This window comes from Branchiostoma belcheri, unplaced genomic scaffold (assembly GCF_001625305.1).
Source record: "Branchiostoma belcheri isolate BF01 breed outbred unplaced genomic scaffold, Haploidv18h27 scaffold125, whole genome shotgun sequence".
Lineage (NCBI taxonomy): Eukaryota > Metazoa > Chordata > Leptocardii > Amphioxiformes > Branchiostomatidae > Branchiostoma > Branchiostoma belcheri.
The window spans coordinates 152,697-173,866 of record NW_017802658.1 but is presented as its reverse complement, the minus strand read 5'-3'; the positions used below and the strand labels follow the sequence as shown (position 1 = coordinate 173,866).

The window sequence follows — 21,170 nt, the reverse complement described above, 5'->3', positions numbered from 1 at the left end:
CAAAAATACGAAAAGAAAATTTTAAAGAACAGTGGTCATCCAATAGCAGTACTATCTCATGCTGATCTATCACTTCATACCATACTGCTAAGGATTGTTATTTGTTTGTATCGTATACATAGAAAAAAGGAAGTATGTATTTAATGTTACAATAACTATTATAGATATGAATGCGTTAGTAGTCCAGAATTCCACTACCTTAGTGTGCATCGTTTAGAAGGAAACTGTATGTTGATAGTGACCGAAGTGTGCTGTATAACAACTAGGTAACTTCCTTAATATTTAGGTGCCCCTGCCTTGCTTGAAAGAATTCTCAGTCTTACTGCATTCCTTATATACGTTTTTCTAGTGTTTTTCATCCTTTGCAGGCCATATAGTCTCTTCTCTTATTTAAAGGCAGCTGCCGCATGATTCAAGCCATGTCCCAAAAGTTTAATAGACAAAAAAACGGCAGAAAAATCTATAACAGAAGCTAAGAAGGTTCTTTCCTGTTCTTGGGTTGGATTGGCAGAAAGTACTGACATGTAAGAACGTATTGAGAATAAAGGACTTGTGAAACAGATTGTCAGATGGTACATGTACTGTATTATTTTTTGTTTCGATATATGTTTGGATGTGTGTTTGCATGTGGTTTAGCATGATAACAGGAAAGAAGCGATGGATGGGTGGATTGATTGATTGATTGTTAAGAAATGTGGTGGACCTACCGAAGAAATGATAATTAGATTTTGGACCCCTGGTGGCTTTCCACGGCACTGCAGGAGATCTTGTGTTCGTCATAACTAGCCTACCAAAAATCATGAACGTCTGCTTATCTTTGCAAGAGTTATCCTCTTCACAAACTAACTGACGAACACAAGAGGTCCCCTACAGCAAAAATGGAACACTCCCCACGTCTGATTTTTGGCGACGTCTCAGGGAGGAGCCTAATGGTACAGTATTGTTTGATCTGCAAAAATTCTAGGAATTCTCTAGGAATTTTGTCCACAGGAATGGAATGTCCACAGGCATTTCTCTGATGACCTACATCTATGCTCACATTCCTGGAAACCTTGGGAACAGGGTTGGGAAGACTGCCCCAGATTGCCCTACTTTCTGTGACCTCGGGCTCGTTCACTATACACTCTGGGGAGGAGTGCACTGTATCTTTCTAGACTTAACAGCTTCCTCAAAATCATGAAATGATGGCAGTGCCATGCAAACAATAACCCTAACAGCAACCACCGTCGCCATGGCAATGTATGTTTTCATTGCCAGTCTTGTTGAGCTTGACTTTGGTGTGCCCAGCGGTATCTAGTCTACGAAAAATCATGAACATCCGCTCATCTTTGCAGCAGTTATCCTCTTTACAAATCTATTATCTAAGTTACCAAAGACCGGCCCTGTTATCGTTAAAAGATGGAAGTTTTAATACCCCGTTACGCAGCACTGTTAGTGGGAAAACCGATCCTTCGATGAGTCCTCCAGCTTATAAGATAACCTTTATTGAATGGATGAATGAATGAGGACCTTTATTGCACACATATACCCACTGGGTTAAGTACAGGTCACAACAAAAGGATGGAATACAGATAACGTTTCATATGTACACCGTTAAGTAGCTACAATTAAGTAAATTCGGTTTCTTCTCGTTTCTTAGTAATGGTAAAAGGTAAGAACAGGTTTATTTCAATATAGAAGATTCCTCTAAGCTCATTAGAAATAAAAATTTATCTGTACAGCTTTAATAGATGAACATTTTCGGCAACAAGGCCCCAACAGTCTCGATTATGTGATTTTTAGAGATCGGCCGATATTCGCCGGTCACCGATTCAATTTGATAGGGGAGGAAGTATGCTTAAATAGGTGATTTTTGGAGTTGGTCGACCGTACGACACCGACTGGTCCACCCGCAGAACAGGTTGGCCGGTGTTCGGGACCATGTCCCAAACCATTTCAGAACCATTCCCCGAACCAGCCCCGAATGTTGGCCAACCTACTTCCAACCATCCCCGGAACCACAAGTACTAGCCGAAGACTGTCGAATCAGTCATAACCATTTTCCAACTCTGTCCCGAATGAAAATTGGCAGGGTTCAATGGATATCAAACTGAGAAACACTTTAAACAATATTGGTGTTAAATGCAACTTTAATGCTGTCATCTATTGAAATGGAAGATTATAAAGGAATACATTTTTGAGGTTGAATGATATTTAAGAACAATATTTGTAAGGCAAATAATGGTATAATGATACTAGTCTAATACGTTTTAAAGCTAAGAGAGAAAATGCAAATTATGATAGTAGAATTAAGGCGGTAAGATCACACCGGTGTTCAATCTAAATTAATTACTTAATTGAGGAAATGCAAATTATGGTGCTTCCTTATCAGGTGGTAAGACCACGCTGCAGCAAGATGGCGAGGGTGCTTGGACAGGGAAGAGCTCGGTGGTTAAAATTCGTCTTTTAAGGCGAGCTACGTCCGTTTATGGTGGTGAGTCGCATTTAAGATTGTCCTTTATGTTCTCGTAACTATTTGTGGCGAACTTGTTTCAATGAAATGACGCTAAAACACAGAACGGCGTGAATTATTTGTGCCGGTGTCGATTCCTTGTGTTTAAATCACTCTCCAAGCAGAGGTTTGGGGTTACAATGTATTTTTAGCGTGTTTTTAGGCTTTTTTTTATCGGGGTTTCTCTTTTGCACTGGATTGTATCCCCACCAAATCCAAAATCCAGTGCAAAAGAGAAACCCCGATAAAAAGCCTAAAAACACACTAAAAATAACCCTAAACCCAAACCTCTGCTTGGAGAGTATGTTCAAACCTGCACTTAGTAAAGCCGCCGTTCGTGGGCGCTTTTTTATGTCCGCTTTGAACTAAGGCCATGTTGATTTGATTCTATGGATGACATCCCCTGGGAACCCCAAAACTGATGCGAGCGTGCGAATAAAAAAAAAGTTTTGCAAAAAAAAAGTTGCTTTCATTCTGAAATCTACGTGGTCATGAAGGTTGAACAGATGACACAGAGCAATGTGCAAATAATATTAATCTACACTTCAAATTCATTTCCTTACATTTTCGTTTTGGTATCCTACAACATTGGTATTATTTTCCTTTATTTTTTGTGCAACTTACGGTATATATTTCCTAATTTTGCAACTGTTTTGTATGATTTACAGCATGGTTGAAAACTTTTTTTTATTTTGTAAACGGCCGAAAATTCATGCGCGCGCGGATGTCATCCATATAATCAAATCAACATGGCCTAACATGACTGTACATTAGATACGCTCGTTTTATTACCTTCGCCAAGAAGGTTATGTTTTCGGAGGCGTTCGTGTGTGTGTAAACACAATAACTCTAGAAGGCTTAAATGGATTGTTTTGATATTTGGTAGGTGGGTACCTCGAAATCATTAGATTTTGGGCCCCCTGATGGCTTGATATGTTGCAGCATAACTTCCGGTTTTGATATCTCATGATCTAGAAATACTTGGGGCACGAAATTTGGAAGATAGGTAGGCCTTATGCTGGGGGAGAAGTGACATAAGTTTGGGTCCCCTAGCAGATTGATCTGGAACTGCAGGGACATTTGTTGAAATATACTTTAAGGAGGATAACTCAATAACCGGTTTAGGAATCGTCATGATTACTTGTCATATTAATCAAATGACAATTATGCAAATAAAGATCTAATTTGCATAATTAATTAGTAAAACACGAGTTGTCAAAGAAGGTACCCTGGTCCACATTTAATTTTTATTTTGCATGCAGTTGCATGCCATATCAGTCATACCACAGTGCAAGAAATACAATACAGCTCACTATGCACTTCAGATGGCATGTATTGTGCTCTCAATCTTGTGTTTACAACACAGTCCTGTATGCAATACACTTCACAAGACATGTACTTGCATCGTTAGACATACCAGTACTAGCCTTTCCAACACTGTATTAGGAAGTGTCACACACAATATTTGTGAAAACGGCTTAAACTGACATTCTGTGTCTTCTTCTACTACAAAATGTCCATACAAATATAATTTATTTTGTACAAAATATAGTCCACTTTGACAATGATTCACTCAGAGCCTTCTGATTTCATAAGAATATCCTTTGATAAATATAGGCTCTAGCTCATTGTTATCAATAGAGAAGGTCAATGCTGGATATTCAGCGGCGGCGCCAGCATGAAGTGAAAGCCTTGCGGCAGCGTGAGAAGAAAGTGGCCAGACGTCCCCGCTTCCTGACAGGGCCGACCTGCTGCTGAGTGTCGCCGTTCTCCCGTGTCTCCTCCTCATCTTCTTCACTGCAATCACTGGACTCCTCCTCATCACTAGTGTCCTCATCACTAGAGTCCTCATCACTAGAGTCCTCATCACTAGACTCCTCATCATCACTTGTCTCCTCATGGTCACTGGGTACCGGCTCACTGATCAGGCTCTGCAGAGTGGTCGGTCTGACCATTTGGATCTCTGGACCGATGTCGAAAACGGGATCCACTGAGGTGTTTATGACATCCAACAGTTCTAAGTCCGTCAGGCCATACACCCGCAGGCCGTCAATGGCGCGCAGTCGCCCGACCGGTAGGGTTGCTTGTCTGTCGACTGCCCCAGTGCGGCAGTACAGCCTGTGCAACTCCTCACCACCACTGAACAGCCTCTCCAGGATGTGATCATCCGAAGCCAGGAAGCGGAACCACTCTCCCAGGCTGTCTCTGTACAGCACAAAGCCCTCGTGTCTGGCAGACTCTGGTAAAGGGACGGGAGTGCTGTCAGTGGTCTCGCCTGTGTGGTCTCCATGGTGAAGCCTGGATGGTTTTTGAGTGTCCTCATCACTAGTGTCCTCATCACTAGTGTCCTCATCACTAGACTCCTCATCACTAGTGTCCTCATCACTGGACTCCTCATCACTAGACGACTCCTCATCAGTAGATACCTGGGGTGTACCAGTAACCACACTGGCAGCTGAGGGGGTGGAGGTGGGCTGTTCTGTCAGCTGCTCCAACTCTGCCTTGTCCTTGGTCTTTCGGACAGAAGGTCGGAGGCTGGGAAAGAAAGATGATCATCATTCTTAGATGTGGAGAAAAAATGAGATGATTGAAAAATCATTAGTCCTTTAGCATCATTTAGCATCATTCTACCTAGAATCTTCTATCTAGAAGAAGGTATGAATACATGAGCTGATGCTGTAAGTACCTGATCAGAACCCTGTCAGCATCTGGCAGTGCATGTGTGGGGATCCCGCTGCTGGCACCATGTGACTGACTGGACACCTGGGACTCATGATCAGAGCCTTGGACCAGTTTGCTCACGGTAGCTGATCTGTAGATAAAACATTACAAGGTCAGGTTTTTAGCAACAACATAACTGTGCAGATGGACAGTACTGATGTGTGAACTCAAGGTATCTGCAACTATCAATTGCCACTGTACTGTACTTAAAGCCCATTTTGTGACCGATTACTCGGGTAACAGGTTTCCCACATACATGTGTACTGTGTACAGTGTTCCTTATATACTATAGGTGAATGAGCATAGAAAACAACACAGACTGGCTTCTATCTGTGTAGATGGGATCCCCTCCTCTTTTGTTGTAACTAATCTGAACAATAGTTAAACCCAACTAAACAGTTCTTACTCGCTAAACAAGCTGGCCGCATCACTCTCTTGCCCGGGCTATGTAGGAGAAGGAACACAAAGCAATAAGAACAGAACAAACAAAATGAAGGAAAACAACACAGACAAAGGGTAAACATGCATAAGCCTTAGGATAGTTCCATAAAATGAGCATCAAATAAGAAGTACATGATGTGTATGGTAGGAGAATATGTTAGCAAAGCATGGACTGACGTTATTGATAACTTAGGCCACGCCGACTTAATTTTATGGATGACATCCTCTGAAGACCCCCAAACTAGTGCATGCGGGCGAATAAAAAAAATTCTGACCAAAAATAAAAAAATGCTACTAAATCGCAGTATTTAGCGACGTATACAACAAGCCGGCACATTCTGGCTTTTTGCAGAATTTATGAATTGACACTGTATTGAGTTCTTGAGTCGTGGAGCTTTGGTAGCCTGGGTGCCCGGCTCTGTATTGTCACTAACTACCATGGACAACTCGGGCCTAGAGCCAGGCCAGAGCCTTGGAGGACGTGATCTTTTTTTTGCTACAACAGGCAAAAATCAATGCGCGAGCGGATGTCATCCATAAAATTAAGTTAGTGTGGCCTTACGGTATTGTAAAGAAGAAATTTCAAACACCTCTGGCTGGTGAAGATGAGATAATCCCCCAGCATGGCTTGACAATAACTGACATATCATACGACTTCTGACTGGCCATAAATGTTGTAGAAATGATAACTTACCTTCAACCTCCCCTCATCACTCTCATGGGTCAGTTTTCTACGGGTGGACTGGTCACCACCTCCAGTCTGCAGTGAGTATAAGGACAACAAAACAAAATGAACTCCACATTTATTTAATATATTGTTTATATGTCTATTTAAATATGAGAGACTAGCCTTCCCTGGTCTAGTTAAGCCATCATACTGAATGTTTGTACACTTTCTATTTCCTACCTCGGAATGAAGTTTGATCTGGAAAACATGGCTTTCACCAGTATTATTGTTCAGCGGACAAGGTTGAACAATCTCAGTGTATCAGCTAAGACCACAGCAAGTAAATTTTATGGATGACATCCTCTGCGCAGACTCGAGCGGGCGAAAAACAAGGCGGGCTGACAAAACCAAGGTTCCCACATTCAAATTTTGACTCAATCATTGTACAAAATGGTTTTTATTCAGAGGGAACATCACATATACACAGCCAACATCACATCACTGCGTCAAAGTAAGAAACAAAACATCGGAAATCAGAGCCTTTTCTAGTCTTTCTTCATAGTTATCTGCCATCCACCTTTCTGTATCTTTGCCCATTTTCGACATCAGAAGGCAACAAAATTTCTTGTTTTTTTCCCCAAATCAGGCGAAAATTAATGCACGCGCTGATGTCATCCATAAAAATTACTTGCTGTGGCGTAATGTAGGACTTACCTCTACCTGACTCAAATCGTTCTCGGTCGTCATCTTGCCGTGCGAAGACATAGTCTCGTAGGGGTTTTCTTCGGTAATTCGAAGTGCACTCGCTCTCACACAGAACACCTACAAAGGTCATCAAATAAATCCACAAAAAGCAAGTGATTTTCTGGATTCCACTGGCGATAAGACGTCTACATACGCTAAAACTCTAAAGATCTCAGAAATACCAAGAAAGACTTAACTTTCTTCCAGTAAGTGTAAAATGTCCTTACAGGCGATAACGACCTTGGGAATCTTACGTGACCTTGCGGTAGCCAGATTGTTTAGAACCCTACGAACTTTTTGTGCTTCATTTCGACAGATATTTTGACATTTGTGCGGTCTACCAGCCTTAACGACATGTAAGTAGCACTCGCACGTAACATATGACAAAAATTTGCGACGTTTCTAGGATTTTTCTCGTGATTTTTCACCTAAAACGGGAGAGAGAAAACTTTCCCACCTGGTTCGTGAGCACGAAACTTGTCGAATGTGTAGAATTCGAACCCGTGTCCATGGCAACACGAGTAAACATGGCGTTCGAACGCATGGGAGGAATGATCTTGTGATTTGCGTTGTGAAAATGGAAACATCCGTCAAAAACCGTGTCGTATTGTACACTTTTAGGAAAATATGCTTTCTTCAGGGGTAGAATTTTCAATATAAATATAATTTCATCATTAGAATGGTTCTTTAGAGTGCGATTAAGCGTTTGCTTTCAATTTAATTGTGACGTGTCATGTATCATCATTCCTGTCCACAGTAGCAATCGGGTTGCGGCTGTGATAGAACTTGGTTGTGAGCTGTTGTGTGGTACAAAATGAGCTACAATGCTGGTGTACTTGTACACTTACAAGTGTAGAAAACGCAGCACCAATAGATCTAGAAACTCCCCTTTCTCTATTCTTGGTAGTTTGGTGGTCCTTCTTTGCACCTTCCCCAATTCCCGCTGGTCCAACCGGAAATAAGGCCCCCATACGGCATTTGCATATTCCAGATGAGGTCGAACCAAATTAAGTTTCAAGATCTAACCTTATTTTTGATGGGTTTAGGGTCAGATGAACAGTAACAAAAGACATGCGTCGGCACGTTGGACCCCTCCCGTTATACAGTAATGCCACTGTCCTTGTGTCAAGGTTGTAGAAAGCTCTTAACTACAGTACCCCCCCCCCAAGTATCCGGTTGGCTTTCTTGGATACCTTCTGCCGCAGCTAATATTTACATCCCCAAAGTTGTGGATGCCCCCCTCCCCCATTTGTTAATTATAAGTGTGGACCTCTCCTTGGTGCTGAACTCACCATCAATTCCATGTATTCCATTATTTTTCGTAAAAATGACCTTGTTGTCCATCAAGACCCCCATATTTTTTCCTCCTCTATTTCCTGAAATTTTTTTTACTGTTTCATATGCATTATGTAACGTTATGCGATCTTTTCCCATAATGTTCCGTCAATATGTGTTTGAATGCTGTTGAACTCATCAGACATTTGAATAACATTCTGTGTGTTGTTGGTGAATGTTCTGAGGTATTTTATGTGAGATGTACTTCATGTGATTTTTAATGATTGGTCATGATATTCTATGTTTACCTAATATGTCTACTTTTGATTGAATGTTGATGGCAATTTTGCTCTGTTCATTTTCCCCACTGAGAAATGGCCTTGCCCCGGACCCAAAGCAGCTTTTAGACCTCAAAACAAATGATGTATGATGCTCTGTAAGTAATTGTCATACATATGACATTGCACTAGTATGTGGCCTGTGATTTCTCTGAATGTGTATATCTTTTAACACCCTAGGCTTAAGATGCTGCTACTGTATAGCTGACATTGTGGGACCTGTCTCCTGTGTGTGCTGTGGGACCTGTCAGCTATCCTGTGTTCCTGTCTCAGTATATTCATGGAGGATCTGCCTGTGTTTCTGAGGGACCTGTCACCTATGTTAGCAAGAGAAGAGAACATCGGACTTGACTGTGAGTTGGCTTTTATTCATAAACTCTTTCAAAAATGGGTCTGCATTCCGCAATGCGTAATCAGCCATTTTAGGTCTTCATAATGGAAAGTCGGGTCGATCTATTCACTGTTGAACTGTCATCTGTATGATAAAACGTCCAGCCAGTAGAGTGAACCGTAATACGTGGTCGTTATTTTGCCTCTTGCCATTTCAACTTTGCATAATTTGAATTTGCACAACTAGATTTAATATCAAATGTAATCTACGTGAAACTAAATGTAAATCGCGGTTGCAGCCTTACAAAATATAGCATGCAAAGCGCGATTGGTACGTCCCATGCAGACCCTTAGAAATGACAATGAAAGATGTTGAGAAAGGGCATGTTTGCGATCCTCTGAATTTTTCATTCTAAACGCCATTGTTGAAACTCAGCTAGGCCCTCCCAGATATTTGTTGTCATTTCTGAAAGAGTTCACATTCCTAACTAATATTTAGTTTAAGGTTGTGACTAATCTTTTATTGCGAATATGATGGAGAGCACAGTACATTTTCCTATATTTAGGAGAGCACTTGTAATGATTGCCTGTTGTTTCATTCTGTATAGCAATGGGATATATTTCCAATTACAGCATTTGTGATCGAACTGTTTTCCCTGATATCCTCTTATATACATCATAATCAACATCCACCCTTTTAAAAACCATTTCTATTACCTATGTATTACTTAGTATGATAATGAAAATGTGAAGAAAAGAAAACCTACATGGTGATATGAAATAAGTAACAATAAAAGTAACAATGTTTTGGCAAATAAAAGCATTCAAAATGGAAAAATGAGACATTTCATTACAATCATGAATTCTAGCTGTTAATGTTTACTGGTCAAGATGCACAGTCAAGATTTGGCATTTGTTGATATCTGACAAAATTGTTTCCTCCTTTTAAACATAATACTATGATTTGGAACATATGACAGTACAAATTTAAACTTCAAGGAAAGTCTAGAATATAAAATGTTCAAAACAATGACAAATGATTTGCCCTTTTTAAACTCCTTTCTGAAAAAGAAATTGTTGATTGTGTGAAGAAATGACAATACTAGTATACACGGTGAAGCAATTATCATTAATTTAAAAGAAAAAATAAAGCATTCAAAGATGAATAATGGAATTCTTAAGCACTCAAACACAGTCAAATATGGTTACAAAATACATGTAGGTAACACATTGAAAGAGGCATTTTTGGTATGATCGGAGGAAAAAGAATACATCTTTGATAAATCATAATATTCACAGTCCAGAGTGTTCTAAATCTCTAAAATATATTATGAACCTTGTGATTTTACGCACCTTGCTATATTTTCCCACTGAAATGTGCTTGTATTTATGATTTTGCAAAAAGCACACAAAAAGCATACAAATCTAGACTCTTATTTACCTAATATTCTATATGTTTGTCTCTGGTTGTCAAGTAACAAATTAAATAACAAGCAGGATTATTCATATAAACAAAATACAGTTATTATATATACAGAAATCCATTATAGGTGTTTCACAAACTTGTCTTTTTAAACAATGATAGAGTGGATTTCTGGGAAAGTACTTTGGTCACATAATGATTGTTAGGAATATGTCCTATTTCTTTACAGAAAATGGAAAAGGCAATGCTGTGCTTTCTTTCTGTAGAGTGAAATGTACTACAGGTAAGCTGTGTGTGATGTTTTAAAGGGAGGAATCAGCAAAACAAAATGTCTACTAGTCTTTTTGCAAGGATAATAATTATTCTAAAGTTGCTTTCTATTTTTATTGCAGTCTGAGGTTAAAAATCAATCTTGGTATAACTAAACTGTAGATAAAGTTACAGTTAGAGGTTGATAAAAGTCCAGTGTCCAGCAGGTATGGTCTTGGCAGTGGGGCAGGATTTATTTCAAGGTCCCAATGGTCTCTGCAAAAGATAGATATTAATATGAGGATCATATACTCTCAATTGATTTTCTAAGTTAAAAGAGGTGTGTCTTTTTAGCGAGTGACCACAAATGACCACTCTGGAGCCGTCCTTGTCGCACGACTCTGAATTTATTGCTTTTGTCAACGTCCAGGTTGTGCTCCTATTTATCAATTCTGAGTTTAAAGTGAATTCATTGATCCGAAGTTTTATAAATTTAAGTTGACAGTTTTGACTTCTGTCTTTTAAGCAAATGACCACTTAACGCCCTGCAAAATATTGGCCCTTGTGCAACTGAGCTAAAAATCCTGACCATCACAAAGAATCTAACAAATAGGACTGTCTTCTTAATTCTTGCAAAGTTTCTGTGCTGTACACAATTTTAAACTGTACCATTTTTGCCAAAATATTGTGACGTATATTTTTAAAAAAAAAGTACCTTAAAAGTGTGTATAGCATGGAAACTTTGCAAGAATTCAGGAGACACCTATTTGAACTTTATCACTTGTGGTTGTGGATTTTGGTCCAGTTGTGCAAGGGCCTGAATATATTGCAGGGTGTTAAGAGGACCCATTCACTCAAAAGACGGAAGTGAAACTGTCAACTTTGATTTATAAAACTTTGGATTGATGAATTCATTTCAAACTGAGGAATTAATAAATGGGAGCACAATCTGGACATGGCCACAGCAAAAAAATCTGATTCGTGCGACCCCAGAATGGTCATTTGTGGTCATTCGCTAAAAAGACGCCCCCTCAGTCATTTCATATATAAAACTAAAAGATTATGTAGATACATTGTAGACTGTCAGGGGTTGAGTTGACGCGTTATGTAAAAGTTTTTTGCTGAAAGGGGGCCCGCAAGCCCTTTTCCGTAGAGCGTAATCGGCCGTTTTAATTCCCTGTAATGCATTGTAGCCACTTGGAATTTATCGTAAAGCGTAACCGAGAGGTTTCCGAATTCAGCGTAGAGCGTTGTCAGGACCCCCCTTGCAGGCCCCCCTTAGAATGTAGCGTGTGTTTAAGTTATGGCAGTTCAGGCAGATAGTTTTCAGTGTTAGTCTTAAAATTTGGCCAGGTTTTAATATAGCTGGCCTTGCTTTAAATCCTAGTCTGTTTGCGAATGATGGGGGTAATTTTGTTTTGCTGACTCCTTATCAAAGTTAATTTTCCCACCAAAAAAAACTAATTGGCACCCTCACCTGGTTAATTAATTGGATTAAAGTTTTCCCGCCAAAAAACTTAGTATATGGAGCACTCTAACCTTGAACTTGTGCCCCCCTCCCCACACTTCTACCACCACTACACAGTATGTTAGTTACACTGTTCCAACACTTTAAATTTCTTTGCGCATGTAACTTCTCCGAACACGTAGTCACCACACTCTGCTACCCAAACACTTTGTCGATCGAGTGCAGTTTTTCCGCCACAACGACTTCGGAATCATGCCTTGTTCTCCTGGTCTGTCAATTGCACTGGTATACTGATGTGTCGAAGCATCAATGTCTCCGGAAAGACATCCCACGGGGAGTACACTTAGTGCATTGACCAACCAGGAGAGCGAGAGATTATTGTAAAGTCGTTGTGGCGGAAAAACTGCACTCGATCGACAAAGTGTTTGGGTAGCAGAGTGTGGTGACTACGTGTTCGGAGAAGTTACATGCGCAAAGAAGTCCAAAGTGTTGGAACAGTGTAACTAACATACTGTGTAGTGGTGGTAGAAGTGTGGGGAGGGGGGCACAAGTTCAAGGTTAGAGTGCTCCATATACTAAGTTTTTTGGCGGGAAAACTTTAATCCAATTAATTAACCAGGTGAGGGTGCCAATTAGACTTCATTTTGGCGGGAAACTTTCAATCAACTACATGTCCAGAAAGTGTTTGGGGGTAATTTTGGGCACACTCAACTACACAACAGTTTTTTAGTCACTGAGGTGGTTAACGTGGAATCAAACATTTTTTTGAGGGACAATTTCAGTCGTGTTTGGAGAATTTATTCATAAGTGAGATGGTCCAAATCGACAATTTGGTGAACAGGGCAAAAGAGAGAAGTGCGAGTGCGAGTGTGTGCACCTGAAGGCATGTGGAGTGTTGTCTTGTGTTAACAAAGAAACCATACTCACACCTCCCCATCTTCTTTCACACAGCTCGGCCCATAAAAGTCTGGCTCTTTCTCCTGCTACAGTCCGCGCCCTAGGTCCACATCTTGAAGACAGAGAAACAAGAGTCAGCGTATTGAAACTAGATCGGCCTTGCAAGAAATTATCTCACACAACATACAAGTTTTTGAATGAAAGCGCATCTGTGTTGGTAGAATCCACAGTTCAAACTTGTTCCAACACAACTCACCATAATCCACGGGATCAGCTGAAAATTTATGGTGAGTTTCTCCCTTGTGTTGGAACGAGTTTGATCTTTTCAACATACAAGTTTGTCTGAACCACATTCAACTTTAGTCCCACCAACATCAAAACTATTTTACTTCAAAGGGAAAACGTCAAAGGGAAAACGTCAAAGGGAAAACGTCAAAGGGAAAACATACACTATTTTTTACCTTAATGCCCATAATCAAAGATACATGTATGTACAAAAGGCAATTACAAAGATTCTAAAAGCCCAAATCTAGCAGTGGTTTGTTTGGTTCATTTACAGCGTCTAGTAAACCAACATTTAATGCATGTTAAGGCCACACCAATTTAGTTTGCTCATTCTCAGATTTTTTCAGATCTGAAGCGACAAGGCAAAAAAAACAAAAAAACAGGTCAAGGTATCCTATTATAGCCCCAAATGCTACAATAGAAGCCATGAAGTCAATACAAAAGGTTGGGTTAATATTTAAACAATGAATTTTGAATTTTTAATCAAATCACTGCATCGATTGATGGAAAAACTGTAGCAGCTATGAAGAAAATGGCTTTCCTCAACTGTTATGGGCAAAATACCTGTATAAGCCTTTTTGAGTTTATTTAGAACCAGAATTTTTTGGGGGGGGGGGAAATCATAAAAAAATTATGAGGCGAATCCTCAACAAATTAAATTGGTGTGGCCTAAGCTCAGAAAGACCTATGTTAAGTATAAAATTGAAAACAACATTGCAAACTTTAGAAATGAGGAATGCACTCAACTGTCCACTGTCTACAGACAAAAATTTAGAATGTATAATTCTTCCTTTCATATGACACAGAATTTTGTTTCACCGTTAAGGAAAATGGTTCATATATTGACTTGTTTATTTATTGCATTGTTTACTTGTATTAAAAGCCAAACATAACAGATACATGGCAGTCACATTTGTGTACTATTATACGATAAAAAGACAAAGTACTAACACTCGCTATACATACTATGAATGATACAACAAGACATTCTTAATGACTTCTGGCCAGGACTAGAGTATAGAGATTAAAGAGGAGGTTGTAATTTTTGCTTGTTGTTGATTGGTTACGAGCTATGATGACGTAGATGTTATGCACAAATATGGGAAACCAATTTGAAACAAACGGCGCCGCTTCACTTGCATGTAAACAAGGTCGAAATGACTGCAGTTATGAAGTATTTTCTGACAAATGGAAGTGTTTGAGACAATTATGGTCCTCGAGATGAGCCAGAGTTGTTCAAGCTGCCTTTATTGAGACATTAGGACGTTGTTGAAGCTTCTTGGTGACAAGAAGAGGCGAAAAAGTCCAGTCTATCAGGCTAATATCATTAGAAACTGAGGGAGGGGGCAACATTGGTTTCAGCACCAAGGACAGCAGCAGTGGTTCTAAACAAATGGTAGACCTGAGCAAATTAGTGCGTACCCAGAATTGTATGTACAATTCTGAAAGGTGGGGACCCAGTGGATGTCGTATACCTTATTTCAAGAAGTTGTTCCATTCTGTGCCTCATAAACGACTCCTCCACAAGTTACAGTCCTATGGACTAACAGGGAAACTATATATCATGTGAAAAAGTACAGAAGCAAGCGACCAAAAGAGTGCCTGGTTTACAAGAACTACCATACGCAGACAGACTCAGAATACTCAAACTCCCTACTTTGGTTTACAGAAGACTGAGCGGTGACATGACTAATGTCAGACTCTACAAGTACACCCATGGCCTGTATGACACAAAATGTCTACTACCTATATCAACAGATAAAAGAACAGGAGGTCATCAATTGAAAATAAACAGGATGCCGGCAAAAACAAACAAGACTTTACTTCTTCACCAACAGAACAGCATGTTGGTGGAACGGATTACCTTAAGACGTGATCACAGCACCCAGTGTGAACTGTTTTAAATCAAGGTTTGACAACCATATAAGGCTACACCTAGTAGTATACTAGTATAACTACAGAGCCCTACATCATCCTGTGGCCTGAGATGACCGTTGGCTGAAGAAGTCAAGAGCGGTCCAAACTGGAGAGAACTCCTACCTGGCCTGAAGGACTTTATATCTACATGGTGTTGGGTAATTAGGACTTAGTAGAAGGGACTCGTAGTAGAGAACAAGCGGGACGACTACTACGTTGGACTCCAGAGGCAAAAAGGAGGGTTGGTCATCCAATCACAGTGTCTCATTGAGTCTGAAACTGGTCTGCAAGGATTGGAACTTCTGTCTGCCATGAATGACAGACTGTACTGGAGACAAAACTTCACAAGCTTCACCTCTGCTGAGGATGAGTGAAGAAGAAGAAGGGAGGAACAACATCAAGGCAAACTACATCTTGGGGGCCAGGTAATACCTGGTATAGCAAAACAAAAGAAAAGGACCTAGGTGTTATAGTGGATACCAGACTCCACTTCCATGCAACTGCATCCAGGAAAGCCAACCAGAAGTTAGGACTGCATTGTTAGGCCACACCAATTTAATTTGTTGGCTCTCTGATTTTTTCAGAAAAAATATGAAGCAACAGGGCAAAAAAAAGTACAGATCTAAGCATCCTATTATAGCCCCAAATGCTCAGTGATAAGAGTCATGAAGTCAACACAAAATGTTGGGTTAATATTTAAACAATGAATTTTGAACTTTTCATCAAACCACTGCATTGATACAATGACAGATGGGAAAACTGTATCAACTACTAGTACTAACGTCACACCGACTTAATTTTATGGATGACATCCTTTGAAGACCCCCAAAGTAGTGCATGTGGGCGAATAAAAAAAAATCTGGCGAAAAATAAAAATGCTACAGTAAACTATACCACAGGAATACAAAACTGGTATTGTGAATTTGCGACGTATATGACAAGCCGGCACATGCCGGCTTTTTGCATAGCTTTGAATCGGCACTGTATGTATGTACTGAGATCTGGAGCTTTGGGTGCCGTCCTTCAGAGTTACAGCCGGCTCCCTATTGTCGCTAAGTAACTAGCATGGACTACGTAGAGCCAGGCCAGAGCTTCGGAGGACGTGATCTTTTTTTTTTTGCGGACAGGCAAAAATCAATGCGCGCACGGATGTCATCCATAAAATTAAGTCAGTGTGGCCTAATAGGAAGAAAAGGACTTCTCCTTAACTGTTGGGGGCAAAATATGAGCATTTTTGGGGTTGAATCAGAATCAGAATATTTTTGTTTGTTTGTTGCAAATCAGAAAAAAATAAAGAGGCAAATGAGGCAAATAAAGAGAACCAACAAATTAAATGGGTGTGGCCTGAGAAGAGTTTTTCACAACCATGAAGTCCAGACAGTTGTACTGTACAAGTATGATGTATGTCACGGATGTAAGTAAAGATGAGCCTTCTACCCCAAAGATGGTATGCAGGTACACAAGGTTAAGTTCTTCCGTGGTATGCAGGACCAAGATTGCATAGTACATCCTCAAAATCAAACCAGTGACTTCATGACAAATTATGAAGTATAAAATCCAGTAAAATACCAATGTGACAACCGCTGATTTAAAAGCAAGGATACACCTATCGTAACAAAACCGAAATTAAACTATTTTCACTTGTGCATGTAGATTTAATTTTGGGTACTCAAATTCAGAAGTGCATAAGTACCCAGTAAATTTTAGCCTTGGGAAGTCTTGTTTACGCGGCGTTTTTGGCGGGAAAATTGAGTGGATTTCATTATGCACACGTGCGGTACATTCCAAAATGTGTTCACTGAGCCAAACTACGGATATTAAAAAAAGTGTTCCGTTTTAGCAGCGAAATTTGCTCCTCTGGCTTTTTTCAATGCCACTCAACACGGAAGAAATACATTCAGTGCCTCCCAAACCACGATATTCAAGAAAAACTCCCTATCAAAAATTCAAGCCCTATTTAGTGAAAATACCGTTCAAAACGCAAATTTCTACGGAATATAACGATTAACACAACGAAATATAACGTGGCCTGATGCTACTGGTTTGTTGGAAGTTTATTTAGGTAGATAGTTTGTTTTCTTACCTGGCAAAAATGACTCTTCTGTGGAGTCTTCCAGCACCACGCCGTCCTTCCCGCCATTTTTCCTTTCTTGTCCAAACTTTATCCTGCCAGTAATTGCACATTTTCACGCTCAAATATCCAAAGAACCGCATAAATCCATCCCGGAAACGTTCCTGTGATATACTGTACACTTTTGACGGATAATTTGCTGACAACAAGCCGAAAATTTACCCCAAACTTTGGAGAGAATGCACGCACAACACGCCGCAAGACAACGTGATTCTCTGCAGTAGAGCGGCTTCTGGTGTTTCGAATCGGTTGCCCATATTTGGGAATGAAGTTAACGCAATCATTGCTTCCAACCAATCAACAACGAGCAAACATAATACGTGAGCCAATCAGCATCAACGGCTCATCCTCGTTGCAAACGTCACGAGAATTCTGACCAATCAGCATCAAGGATACATATTTCAATGTAAATCTACGACCACCAGCGCCATGGATCAAAAGGGACTTCTAGCAGTCGTTGAAATTATTGCAGGAAAAAAATTTCTCAAGTACCTGCAATAATTACACGGATTACACCCCAAATAACGAGGGCGTGTGGGAGTAAACTTGGCAATGAAAGGCGCTGGTCTCGTCAGGAATGAAAAGATAAACAAACAGGCATACCAACAAGCAATTAAGTACTTTATAACAAGTTGGTGAGGGTGGCGGCAAACGGGGCAAATATGAAATGGTAACGCTCTTCCCCAAGGGCTCTTCCCCATCAACCACTGCTTGGAGAGTTGGTGGGGGTTGCGACATATATAAAAAGGTAACCATCTTCTCTTATCAACCTCTGCTTGGAGAATAGCCTCAACAGACTGTTTTAGCTACAGGAAGTACTTGCTTCCACTTAACATACGCATCTATAACGAAAGGTCAAAATAGTTAACGTTAACTGCTTGTTGGTATGCCTGTTTGTTTATCTTCTCATTCCTGGTGATACCAGCGCCTTTAATTGCCAAGCTTACTCCCACACGCCCTCGTTATTTGGGGTGTAATTATTGCAGGTACTTGAGAAATTTTTCCTGCAATAATTTCAACGACTGCTAGAAGTCGCTTTTGATCCATGGCGCTGATGGTCTTAGATTTACATTGAAATATGTATCCTTAATGCTGATTGGCCATAATTCTAGTGAGGTTTAGCGCTTTGAAACGAGGATGAGCCGCTGATGCTGATTGGCTCACGTATTATGTTTGCTCGTTGTTGATTGGTTGGAAGCATTGATCACGTTAACTTCATAACCAAATATGGGCAACCGATTCAAAACACCAGAAGCCGCTCTACTTTCAGGTAAACACGGTTAAAATGACTGATTTATGACGGATTTTCCGACGAACGGAAGTGTTTGAGCCAATTATGTCGCTCCAGATAAGCCACAGAGTTGTTCGAGCTGCCTTTATTGACATGAGGGGTCGATTTANGTGACAGAACAGGCGAAAATGCCCAGTCCACCCGGCTAATATTTACGAACTGAGGGAGGGTGGCTTTCAGCACCAAGGACAGCGCCAGTGGCTCAAGACAAATGGTGGACCTACGAGACCATTGCTGACTACTACAGATCTGGAATTATATGTACGACTGACACCAGTAAGTTATAATGGACTGTTTTTCTACATTTGCATCGTACCCCTTTTACTGGAGGATGGCAGGTTTTATTGCACAACTACCAAACACTAATGTTAGTACTCTTCTGTTCAACAGTTGATGACAGGGAATTGCATATGGCTACTACCTCCCACTGGTGGAATAGACTCTTTAATTATCCAAATTTGCAATAAATTTTGCATACACATAATTAACTGAATAATCCAACAAGTGTGAATGACAATAAATTTATTTGACTGCAAGATGCATTACAAATGTAACAAGCAAGAGGAGTTGAGTGATGTATATTTATGTACTAGTATGTATGTATGTATGTATGTATGTATGTATGTATGTATTGAAGGAAAATGTGCTCAAAAGATACACGAGTGAAACATAAATGAAAGCAATCTAGAACATAGCTCAAAGATGATAACCAGATACAGAATATACATGTATTACATCTATTAGACATCATACTTTTACACAAATATCTCAATTTTTCAGCAACTGAATGACCAAAAAATAAATAAAACAGACATATTCACCACCATAACCAAGATAATTCATAAACAAAGTGTGATGATAAGCAAACAATGTTTAAACTATCCCATCATAAAATGGTTCTGGATTTTCTCAATACCAATTTTGTAATAACCTTACAACATATTCTGTCATCTTAACAGGGCAGTGTTGTCAAAGATTAGATGCCTTTTTATCTGATAGAGAATATGCCAAACCCAATATACACATGGAAAAATTATGAATTGTGTAATACAAGTATCAAGAAGGTGTAGTCTATGGTAAAAAACTAAAAGACTGGAATTCATAAAAGGTCAGCCCTTTTTCTCATGGACAGAGCCAATCTCTACGTGTTTCCTCCTTTTTCCTTCAGTTACATGGAACTGTTTCTGCACTGGTGGCTGGTCCCTCCCACATCTGGTAGCTGGTGGAGCTGTGTGTGGATAAAAAATTCAATCATTCATCAAGAATAAATATGGTGACAAATCCTTAAAAAAAGAGCTAAACTTCAAAGGTTCTGATATAGCAATGCACATTTAATACAAGTGACTAAATTCTTTTCATGAAAGTATGCTACATTATCCGATATTGTGTTTGTTTGGGCAATAATGCTTTAGATAGTTACTACAAACAACCAACTGCTGCCATCTTGCTGAAGGGCTTAGTTATAGTAAAAATGCTACATTGTCGGAATAGAGAATACAAGAATTTCATCATGCAGTGTTGTGAATGATCGATCAGCAGGGGCACATGCAAAAATGAAACATTTGAAGAAAACTGAGGGAGGAATGATTCAAAAAGAGATAAAGTATTAGTATCTACAAAATATAATTCCATTTTGCCTATAGCAGGTCTGGAAATATAAGAATACAGCCCACCTAATCCAGCTGACGATCCAAATGGTTCAAACGGGTCACAATTCTTTCTGCTTCCTCCCATGAGAGGTCGTGCTCACACATGACCTTGCGAATATGGCTCTGTGAAACAGAATTGAAAAAAAATTCTTGTGGCTACCTACACCTGTCATTCAACCTAATGTTGGAAGGTGTTTTTGAGACTTTTCTTCAATTCAATCGCCTTTTAAAGGATAAAAGTGTGGATCAGACACAGTGTTGGTGCGCTGCAGCGTTTTAAGACAGCGTACCATGACGCTTTTAAAATGATGATGAACCAGCCTAGGTGGTGTAGTAACAGTCTGTTGTGTGTACACTTATGTATCAACACCTTCGACACAAGGTGGCGCAAACTGTCCTATTTATTTGTCACGCACCTTCTTGCATTGAGAAACAAATTTGCGTACACGCTTTGTCATTCCCATGTGTTTACACAAAGCCTATACTGGCCACACTTTTTAAACATCTGTATGTGATTTGTACTTTTCTTATTGTTCCTGTTTTTATATGGGCCAATTTGGCTTGAAGCAAAGAATAAATAAATAAAATAAATAAATAAATGAATAACTTATCAAAACCTGGTACTTCTGTCCTTTGTACATGGACCTTACCCACATAAATGTCACCTTACCTCAACATCATGCCTCCCTCTACGCCAGACTCCGTTGGGTATATCAGCTCCAGGGTTCTCTCCATAGATCCTCCCCAGGAAGAACTGCTGAATCTGGTCTTCATCATCAAAAACCTGTAATCATAAAGATGACAGGTAGTATCAGAAAGACAATAGACTTGTGTGCACTGTGAGGCTCCATGT

The 21,170-nt window shown here is 39.9% G+C and overlaps 1 protein-coding gene and 1 long non-coding RNA gene across 2 annotated transcripts; both read right to left on the bottom strand.

Annotated features, from left to right (window-relative positions):
- Positions 1-3,724: 3,724 nt before the first annotated feature.
- Positions 3,725-5,771, bottom strand: LOC109463360. The gene is made up of 4 exons (XM_019760133.1): positions 5,739-5,771; positions 5,619-5,656; positions 5,178-5,303; positions 3,725-5,026 (listed from the first exon to the last, which is right to left on the bottom strand). Exons 1-4 carry the CDS (start codon positions 5,769-5,771, stop codon positions 4,153-4,155), a joined length of 1,071 nt encoding a protein of 356 aa, XP_019615692.1. The 3' UTR covers positions 3,725-4,152.
- Positions 5,772-6,191: 420 nt separating this feature from the next.
- Positions 6,192-7,541, bottom strand: LOC109463375. Its single transcript, XR_002139820.1, has 3 exons — positions 7,522-7,541; positions 7,035-7,142; positions 6,192-6,413 (listed from the first exon to the last, which is right to left on the bottom strand). It is a non-coding gene; the product is annotated as an uncharacterized LOC109463375 (long non-coding RNA).
- Positions 7,542-21,170: the final 13,629 nt, after the last annotated feature.

Coding starts and splice junctions, on each gene's coding strand:
- LOC109463360 (XM_019760133.1), bottom strand. CDS start 5,771: ATGCTCATTTTATGGAACTATCCTAAGGCTTAT. Junction 5,304..5,618: donor GCGGCCAGCTTGTTTAGCGA/GTAAGAACTGTT, acceptor TTTTATCTACAG/ATCAGCTACCGTGAGCAAAC. Junction 5,027..5,177: donor GCTGACAGGGTTCTGATCAG/GTACTTACAGCA, acceptor TTTCTTTCCCAG/CCTCCGACCTTCTGTCCGAA.